The 9,119-nt window shown below is 47.8% G+C and overlaps 1 protein-coding gene across 2 annotated transcripts in view; it reads right to left on the reverse strand.

Moving 5' to 3' along the window:
* Positions 1 to 3,255: 3,255 nt before the first annotated feature.
* MMEL1 (membrane metallo-endopeptidase-like 1) overlaps positions 3,256 to 9,119 on the reverse strand; it is a 23,809-nt gene continuing 17,945 nt past the window's right edge. For both annotated transcript variants that reach the window (XM_010139276.1, XM_010139277.1), the window contains 6 exons: positions 7,964 to 8,083; positions 7,085 to 7,218; positions 6,506 to 6,571; positions 4,234 to 4,329; positions 3,775 to 3,851; positions 3,256 to 3,355 (listed from right to left, as the gene is read on the reverse strand). In XM_010139276.1, the coding sequence (XP_010137578.1) occupies positions 3,256 to 3,355; positions 3,775 to 3,851; positions 4,234 to 4,329; positions 6,506 to 6,571; positions 7,085 to 7,218; positions 7,964 to 8,083 (593 nt within the window). The remainder of the gene's footprint in view (positions 3,356 to 3,774; positions 3,852 to 4,233; positions 4,330 to 6,505; positions 6,572 to 7,084; positions 7,219 to 7,963; positions 8,084 to 9,119) is intronic.

Below are 9,119 nucleotides of genomic sequence, written 5' to 3' on the forward strand. Positions count from 1 at the left end.
CCCCTGAGACTGGGGAGGCAGGACCTGTAGGAGGGAGTAACCCGGGGGGCCAACACCATAAAGAACATTGCTGCTTGTATTTCCCGTTGACTGAGAAACCAAGATTGTCCTGTGAACCACTGGAAAGACTCTCTAAAAGATACTGTCAGGCAGCTCCTGCCCTCCCTGGGTGGGAGCTCTTGGTTTCTGTGACTTCAAACACTGTAGATAAGGTAAAGAGACGGGATGCGATGTCAGACTCGGATCAGCAACCTACCAGCTGAAATCCCCACTGTTCTCTGTGCCTGCCACAGCAGCAGCGTGTGTGATGGCTGCAGCAAGTGTGTGGCAGATGGGGTCTGGAAAAGCTTGCTCATGTTCAAAGCGCCTTTTGGTGTGTTTTCGAAGTTGGAGCCTGATTCGTCACCAGGTGGCAGCACGGGAGAAGGAGAGATTGTTTTCCTCATTCTGGAAATCATCCGAACCTTTCTCCTTTTCCTAAGTATGGAATAAAGCTGCTTTGATGCTTAACTGCCTGCGAGACTAAAATGGAATCGGAGATGCAGCAAAACCCCCTGGTGCAGCATTTTCCACTAGGCCAAAGTATTTCCTGCAGGATCTGCTCATTTCTCGCTGGTTACACGTGCTTGTCCGCTATCTTGGTTACTGATGAAGGTGCTCATGGCTGGGGTGAGGGCTGTTAGAGGGGGCTCGAATGGAGGCTGTGCACCAGTCTCTGACTGAGACTCAGGTACCTTAGCCTGGAGGCAGCTGTCAGCGTCAGGAGGAGTGTGTGTGTGCTGGTCCTGCCATCCGACGGGCGGTCTCGGTTTGGGTGGGACGGTGTGTATGTGGAGAGTATTTCATGTCTGAAAGCTCTGCACATTCCTTCCTGGAGCACGTAAGCCCTGTTTTGGTAGTGAAAGCTCTGGATTATTGGGAACTCTGAACACTAAGTACATTATTTACTTGTCCATCTCTGTAGATGGTCACTCGCTGATAGGTTAAGGTCAGTGAAACTCCGCCACTGCCTCTGTGCTTGACTTATTACTTGCTTGTGGTGGCACATCTCTTCACAGGAGTGTGGAAGAGTAACGTAGTGGTCAGCAGGGAGTGCAGTTCCCGGGTAGTTTTGAGCCGCTCTCTTACCTTGTTCTGCTTTCCTGAAGGTCACTGGTAGCTCCTGAGGTGCAGGGGCTCTCGCGGGTGTGAATGCAGCAGGGGTAAAGCAGGAGGCCAAGTCTGGGACCGTAAAGGGAGGTTGTAGCTTAAGTGCTCGGGTTGTGCTGGCAGAGACACAAAGCGACAGATGGAAAGAGTCTTCTGCAGGTGGGAGGCGTAATAAACTTACATGAAAAAATAAAGTCACTTCCATGTGCTGTAATAATGACTTGGAATAAAAGCTCCCAGGCACATTTTAATTATCCCTTTAGCAGTTGTGTGTGCCAGAACTTCTAGTGGCACATCTCCAGAGCTTAATGATTCCGCAGAGTAATTAAACTGTCAGCCCTGTGAACCTCCTCCACCTGACCTCCACACGGCTGCGTGCCTTTCCCTTGCTCGGTGTGTATCTACTGCCGTCACTTTGCCGAGTTCCCTCTCGGCAGGCAGGAGCTGCCTCGCAGCCGCCTATCAGACCGCTTCGTAGTCCCTCTGCGAAGACCTAAGTGAACGAGTATGAAAGAATGCGGTTCTCAAGGCCAAAACAGTCCCACAGATATCCCTGGCACTTTCAGGGGAGGGTTGTACGCAGAGCTGACTCGCCTGGAGCTGTTTCTGTTACCTGCCGAGTACCCGCCGAGTTAATTCTATGGTACTACCTGTAGTATGCTTGTAGCTGTTACAGTCCAATTAACACCATCAGTAGCTGATTCTCGGAGAAAATTATCTTCCAAGGTTATTTTTGATTTAAGAAATGTAATCGAACGATATACTCTCAGCTACAGTAAAAGCAGCAATTTGTCTGATTTCACTGGAGCAGGTAAAATTCAGCAAAAACCAGGCGGGTTTCGTTCAGCGATTCAGCCAGCCCCTACTGTCACACGGCCAGAAGGATTCAGCCGGTCATCCCTTACGGCAAAGCTGCTGCTGGGAGGTGGGTTTCATTCCCTCCCCCGCAGTTTAGATAATCAACTCTTTTGCTAGTGGAGCACTAAGGATGGGAGAGAAGCAAAGGATTTGGAATTCGTAGTTTCAGTCTTGCTTTCCAGTGGTTTCTGTGCTAGAACAAAAGGCATTTGCTGGAAAAGCATTTAAAATTCACTATTAAGTGTTGGCAGTTTGAAATATTATCACTGTATTAGAACGCTTGCTGAGGAATCCACCCAAACCTCTCCACAGGAAAATACCTGCCGAACCGGCTACTGCAATTTCTTTTCTTTTTTTATTAAAAATTAATACTCGTTACAGTTTAAAGTGTAAATACTGAAAAATAGCTTATGGCAAAATGAAAAGGCACAGGGTTAAGAACAGCTTAATTGTTTCCATGGATACATGTTTGCTATTTGGCAAAAAAAGTATTTTATACACTCTCTACAAGAATAATCATCATTTTAAATATATCTCTGAAGGGAGACCCTGTAATTTGAACCATAACAACAGAATTGGTACTTCTAAAAATGTGATCTTTATCTAGTGATGCCTCACTGGAAGGTCACGGTGCCATCGTTCTTTGGAGCAGAGGGACTGAAGGGCAGCCGACGGGCGTCTGCACACAGAGCTCACTTTGTAACGTCTGAAGACAAACAGCAACCTCTGAGAGCAAAGCAGCGACCAAAGAGCAGGGATACAGACAGCACGAGCCAGCTAACCTGGCTTGGGAGGAATGCTCCGCAAACGGGATCGGAAACTGGGAAACAGTTCAGTGGAACATCTCAAACGGGTCTGCCGAGGCTCGCAAGGTGCGGTGGTAAGACATACTAAAATTATTGTTCCTTTCTGAAAAATAGATACAGAGTTGTTGGTTGGTTTTGGTTTTTATTTAAGAATTAGTCTTTGTAACCCTGATGCAGAATCTGAATAACAGTCAGGACGTCACTGGGAACAGTCATGTTGTGGTGCACACTGTGGCTTTCAGCAGAGCCCAGCAGTCCCTGAGAGGCCTGTGAACTTCCCGGTGGGACTGTCGAGGGCCGTCCTCTCCTTCCTTCCTTCTCAAACAGCAGTGGCACCATTAGCCTTGGCTGTGACTGCGTGGGAGAACACCAGGCACGTCGCTGGCAAGAAGGTTTGTTGTGTCACCAGAGCATGCCTCATCCTCACCAGTGTCCTTTTTGGTTACCACACTCTGCATTTCTCTGCAGGATGCATGGCCGTGCCCTTCTTACAGTGGAACACCTCTGAGAACGCTTCGAAGTTCTGCAACGATCCCATCACCCTAAACAAGGAGAAGAGCTGATTTACGTGGGTACAGTGCATGGAGAGTGGTGCTCTGGAAAGCAGAAAGCCACGTCTGTGAAGTGATTTAGAGTCCCAGCACTCAGTTACAGTCTCAGAATATGGGATACTTCATGCAAGGAACATACAGCTCCTGTGAGGGAAGAAATGCTGGAATGGAGCGGGTCTGGGTCCGGGTCCGGGTCCGGGTCCGGGTCCCTTCCCTATAGACTGGCAGTGTCACCAGGCCAAGACAGGGCACCCACGCCTCAGCAGGGTCCTGCGAGCTGCAGGAGCAATTCTGACATTTATCTGTCAGAAGGAGCTGCTGGCTGAGCCGCCCTCTCCTTTGGTGCTGACTCGGTGCAACGGGTTGAACCAAGGAAGTTACCGGTTAGTGAACGGGTTAGTAAAACCCACCTGTACCGCAGAGGGCTGTGGACATCGGTCTTTACTGACTGGCTGGCGTACTCCGGTCTGTAGGAACCACACCAGACCTGCACGTGGAGGACTGATGGTTAGTGGGTCAGTATTAAGGGAATTCTGTTCTGGGACCTGCTCACTGTTTCTCAAAATTTTTCTAAGAGCCACCCCAGTTTGTTACAGTGGAGTTGGAGATCATTTTTGTTGGCAGATGCCCTCTTTCTGTGTGCCCTCACTCCAGCAGGTCTCAGTAGTGCCCTCAGAGAAGTTACTGGAAACTCTGTCGTCACTAAACCATCTTTTTGGCATCTGTCCTGAGGACCTTTTGACGAGTGCAGTCAATGGTGAGTCACTGCCCAAGGGCTTGAGCTCGAGACTGATTTTCTCTCCAACCTTTAAGATAACGTAATTTATTCTTCCATGCTGCAGGTCGTGCCTGCATCCATGTGTTCTTACCTGGGCAAAGTTGAGGAAGAAAAGCTGTTTGTGGGACAGATTCAATCCAGGCAACTTGGGCTCCTTCCCCTCCCGTTCCAGCCATTTTAAGTATGCCTAGAAATGACGACAGGTTCAATTCAGAGCAGCAGCAGGATGGTCTGTTCAGGCGTGATGGAGAATAGGAATGTTATTTTGGGGTGAGAGATTGTAGTCACAATGTGTGTGAACCCAGCATGTTTTCTCGTCTGTTTCTGTAGTTTTTCTAACACAACAGCATGCCTGATCTATGGAAAAGCTCTCCTCATACCCACTCTGTTGACTTTTCTAGCAAACAAACGGAACACTAAGGTAATTGCCATTCAGCTTCTTAAGCGCAGTGATCTCTGAACTGAAAACTGTTATACTAAATACTAAAATACTAAACTCTGATGTGGAAGTGGAGGTTTAGCGTAGCTATCGTTGGCCAGTTGACCTTCACTGTGAACTCTGGAGTCACTTGGGGATCTGCTCTGAGATTCTTCAACACGGTGGCACACGAGTGAAAGCTCTGCCCTGCCCTGATGGCCCGTTAGTTTGCTCTTGTCTCAGCAAGCAAAGTGTAACTGCTAATCCCATGTTTAAGGATAACTGGTGATACATATAAAATTGATAATGCTGTGGAGACTGAATGCCCGCAACTGCAGTTGGAAGTGAAATCATCAGCTCTCATGCACTCTTGTAGAGGAATTTGTATCTGGAAATAAAGGGTTAACTCTTCTCCACAGCGGTGATGATTTTTGTCTCTTCAGGTAACTGCTCATAAAACAGCAGGTAATAACCTCGCTCAGCGTTAAATCCATTACCTGTTATTGTTACGCATTAATTGGCCAATTTTCTTTTTTTAGGTATATTGACATAATGAGACAAGTTAATGTGTCCTCACGCTGCTTAATTTCTAACGTTCTGTTACCTTTTCCTCCTGGTTGCTGAGTTAGTCCCAGAGCACCAGCACAAAAGGTGGAGCTGAGGGTAAAAATACTTTCAGCACCACCGAGCACCCGAGGATTCTGTATGCAGGCAGCTGGGGTCACACCACTTGGAGCAGCTTTTAGAACCAAGCACACAGTCACTTCAGGGAAGGAATTAATTATGTTGGTATCCTTCAGAGTCAGCACTGTCAGTTTAGATTGCTGAAAAATTGGGATGTTCCTCTATGAGCACAGCTAACTGCTGCCAGATGCAGAATTCCAGCGATAAGAAGTTTTACCCCGACATCTGTTAGGTTAGTCGTGGAAAAGGACGTTCCGTGCTCCCCCCTGAGCTTGGCGTGCACAGAGCCTCTGAGCCGGTCACTGCCGCGGTCCTGCTCGTGAGGGCGGTTTGGAAACCTGGAGGGTTAAAGCCGCTGGACCTCCCAGAGCCTGGAAACTGAGTTCCCCTGGCAGAGCAGGAGAGAAGGTGCTACGCAATCGCGTTCACAACCACAGTGTGGAGACAGCGCTCTGAAATACCAGCTGCGTTCGTCTTGTTTTGAAAATAACGGACTGAGCGGAACAGCTTTGGACCTTGCAAAGAGGCAGCTCTGAGATTGCCAGACGTGCTTTTTTGTTCTGCTTTTGTTCTGCTGCGTGGAAGAGAACTGGCAGCAGGTACAAGGGACTTCTTGGTGATACTTTAAGCTTCTAAAACACATAAAGCAAGCAACAGAAGGAGCGAGGCTTTTAGAGACAGGTATTTTGGTAGACGTGATCTTGGGAAAGAGCTGGTATTTCCATCCAGTCTCCTCATGTCCTACCTGACCTGTCACTTTTGAGATCAAAGATTAAAAGCATGAGAAAAATAAACTCTGAAAAAACAATTGCTCTGCTTTACGGTCTCAGCAAACCGCGTTGCCAAGACCTTAGTGCCCTGTTGCCACGTGAGGAGCCGTTTGAAGCTGTAGCTACCATGCACAGAACTAAGGGCTTTAGGACATGGGGCGTTGTACCTTTTTCCTAGCTAACGCTGTGCCTGTCCGTGCCCACTGCCCTGGTTTGCCTGAGACAGAGGAACACAGCATCAAGCACTGCAGAACATCAGAGTACGGCAGGAGAATGAGATGGTCTTCTCCTGGGTGTGAGGCCACTAGCAGTCCCACCCGGTGACTGGATCGATGGCAACAGAAGCTTCTGGATATATATAGATATAATGGAGCTTTACGGTTTTGAATATGGTAATGACACATTAATTGTCAAATCTCTTGTGACAGAACAGGTAACGCCAGTGCTGAGTCCCCGGGGTACAGTCATCTTACAGACCATTTGACAGTTACCTTATAAGCCTGTCGGACTCCTCCGTTATCTGCAATGTTTTCTCCTAACGTGCTGATTCCACTGACCTGTAAAGAACCGTCTGTCACCTTCCCTGCAGTCAGTGACAGCAGCAGCCCTGGGCACCGTGAGCTGCTGTACATCACAGGCACAGCCGTGTCTGCGACAGGAGCGAGCAGTGACTTTGTGCGAGGGCAAAGGAAGGAGAGACTGGATGTAAAAGCTGTAGATGAGAATGGAGAGAATATACACAACCTGAGGTGAAGCGTACGGGCTGCGGGGCAGAGTGTGTGCTGGCAAACACCAGATTCCCCCGCCTGCACGAAACCTCACTGGGTCTGGCAGCGCAAGCACACGTGGGCCCAGCTCACCATTAACCCAGCTGCACCCAGGTAATGCTGGTTTTCTAGGCTACACCAGTATCCCCAGTCTACACCAACCAAGTCTTCTGTCTTATTTCCCAATCGGTTGGCCTGTAGCATGGCAGGGGTTTTGTGCATCATCTGTAGAGGTTCTCCATTTCCATTTGTTCTTTTTCTGTATAAAACCCCAGGGGGGTGGGGGCGGTTGGTTTTACTCACATTTTGTCCTCCAGCAAGCTCCCACGTGTAGTTCCCGTACTGATAGACCATGCACTGAGACTGCTCCTTGAAATGCATAGCTGAGAAATTGCTCCACCAGTCAAACATATTCCCGTTTTTATCAAAATTCCTGCCTGCAGGAGAGCCCAAGAGAAACGGGGAGTTTTGAGTGAGAGCGTATTAGAGCGACCCTTCCCCAGCGCAGCGCCAGTTTCTTTCTCGTGTTAGAGCTGTGTGTCCTCCCCTCTCGCCTCCTGTGGTATAGGTGGTCTGTGCTGGGGAGATCTACCAGAAATGCTTTTGGCACAGTTGATTCGGCTTTGGCACAAGGGAATGGACACGGCCTTTTGTGGTCCTTTCAGCTCTGTTCCCTGTTACTCTGTGATTTCCCATTCAGTCATTCAGAAATGAATTTTTGCCCAAAACTATTTTACATACTGTTCTAGAAAGATATTAAAGTCAATTTATCTCAAATATACGTGTTGGAAGAAACCTCTCTCCTGTGATCTCAAAAGACCGCTGATGGCTCAGCTCTTCTACCCCAAGAATAGAGTTCACAGATTTCCTTTAGGAGCCCAAATATCTGCTTGCATGGTATTTCTCAGCTGCCGGTGCTGTTAAAGGAGCAGCTTTTCCTGAGAGCTGTCATTGACTCCATTTATTTGTCACATCTGCCTAACCCTTGTGTGACCCGCTCAGTTCATGGAACACTCGCTGCAGAATGCTCAGCGGAACGTTAGCAGTGTGCCGGTATTGCCCCCGGTCGTGGGTACGTGAGCCTGTGCACGGGTGCTCCAGGCCCAGCGGTGTGTAACCTGAATTTCTTACAGTGTGATGAGTGCAACTGGAGGAATAGAACTTTCTCAGCTGTCTTCTCACCATTGTCATCGAACCCATGGGTGATTTCGTGGCCAATAACCATCCCGATCCCTCCGAAGTTCAGGGCTTGTGGCTGGTGTTTGCTGAAGAAGGGGGGCTGCAGAATCCCGGCAGGAAACACTGCAAGGAGGGGAAGAAAGAGGGAGATGCTCTAAGGTAGCTTTGGTTTTGCATACTTTGTAGAGAGATCGTTTGCTTTGTTTAAAGGATCAGGAAGGAGCATGAAATATAAAATTATTAGAAACAACATCATGCCTCCGCATGTGAAATTGTTTCTCTCTTGATAAATGGAAAATGACAAGTTATTAACGGTTTAATTGAGCACATCTACAACTCCAGCATCTCCCTATTTGAGACCCAAGCACCAGTGACATTCCACCTTCCGCCCAACGTGGTCCGTGATGTGTGCTCAGCAAGTCAAGAACAAAACGTTCAGTAACTGTACTCTGGCGATGGGTACTGTTTGTATTTTAGAGCCATTTTATAGGGGAACTAACGGAGGTTTTATTGCTTTATTTTTGTTAAAGAAAGGTTAGCAATCGTCTGCTGGTTACCAGGAATACTCGGTGGGTAAAACAGGCATGGAAGTAATTCCTTTACGCCACCAGTTTGGGGGGGGTTGGGAGAGCAGAAGGAGGTTTGTCCTTTTTCGGTCTACTGGAAAACCTTAAGCGGAATCAGTGGGATTTAGTCATCCTCCCACCTATGTAAGTCACAAAGCACGTACGCTTCTGGAGGAATGGAGACTGCCAGCAGTTCGTCCTAATAAGGGGCTTTCTAAGAAGTGAGATATTGAAATTTTTCAGCAAATACTTCTTTTAGAGGCAAAAACTTTTTTGACTGAATAGGTTTTATCCACACAACTTTGGGGTAAAATAGATAAACCAGACTGCAGTGAGACAGAAGCAGGAATAGTAGAATAGCATGGAAAATAATTTTCCTCAAACTAGAGACAGAAAGAAGCAGGATTTAATTGACACCTACACTATTGTGAGTAGCTGTGCTTGGATTTTTGGCTTGTGTATTCATCTTTAAGATGCTTAAACCAGTTACTTCCATCTTACTTACAAGGGTAAAGTTGCAGAGGAACCAGTTTCCTTTAAGAGTGGAGTTCCCCACCTGGAAAGCTGCCTCACAGCTGATCACCATCAGCAGG

The sequence above is a fragment of the Buceros rhinoceros genome, unplaced genomic scaffold, assembly GCF_000710305.1.
Source record: "Buceros rhinoceros silvestris isolate BGI_N320 unplaced genomic scaffold, ASM71030v1 scaffold6967, whole genome shotgun sequence".
Taxonomy (NCBI): domain Eukaryota; kingdom Metazoa; phylum Chordata; class Aves; order Bucerotiformes; family Bucerotidae; genus Buceros; species Buceros rhinoceros.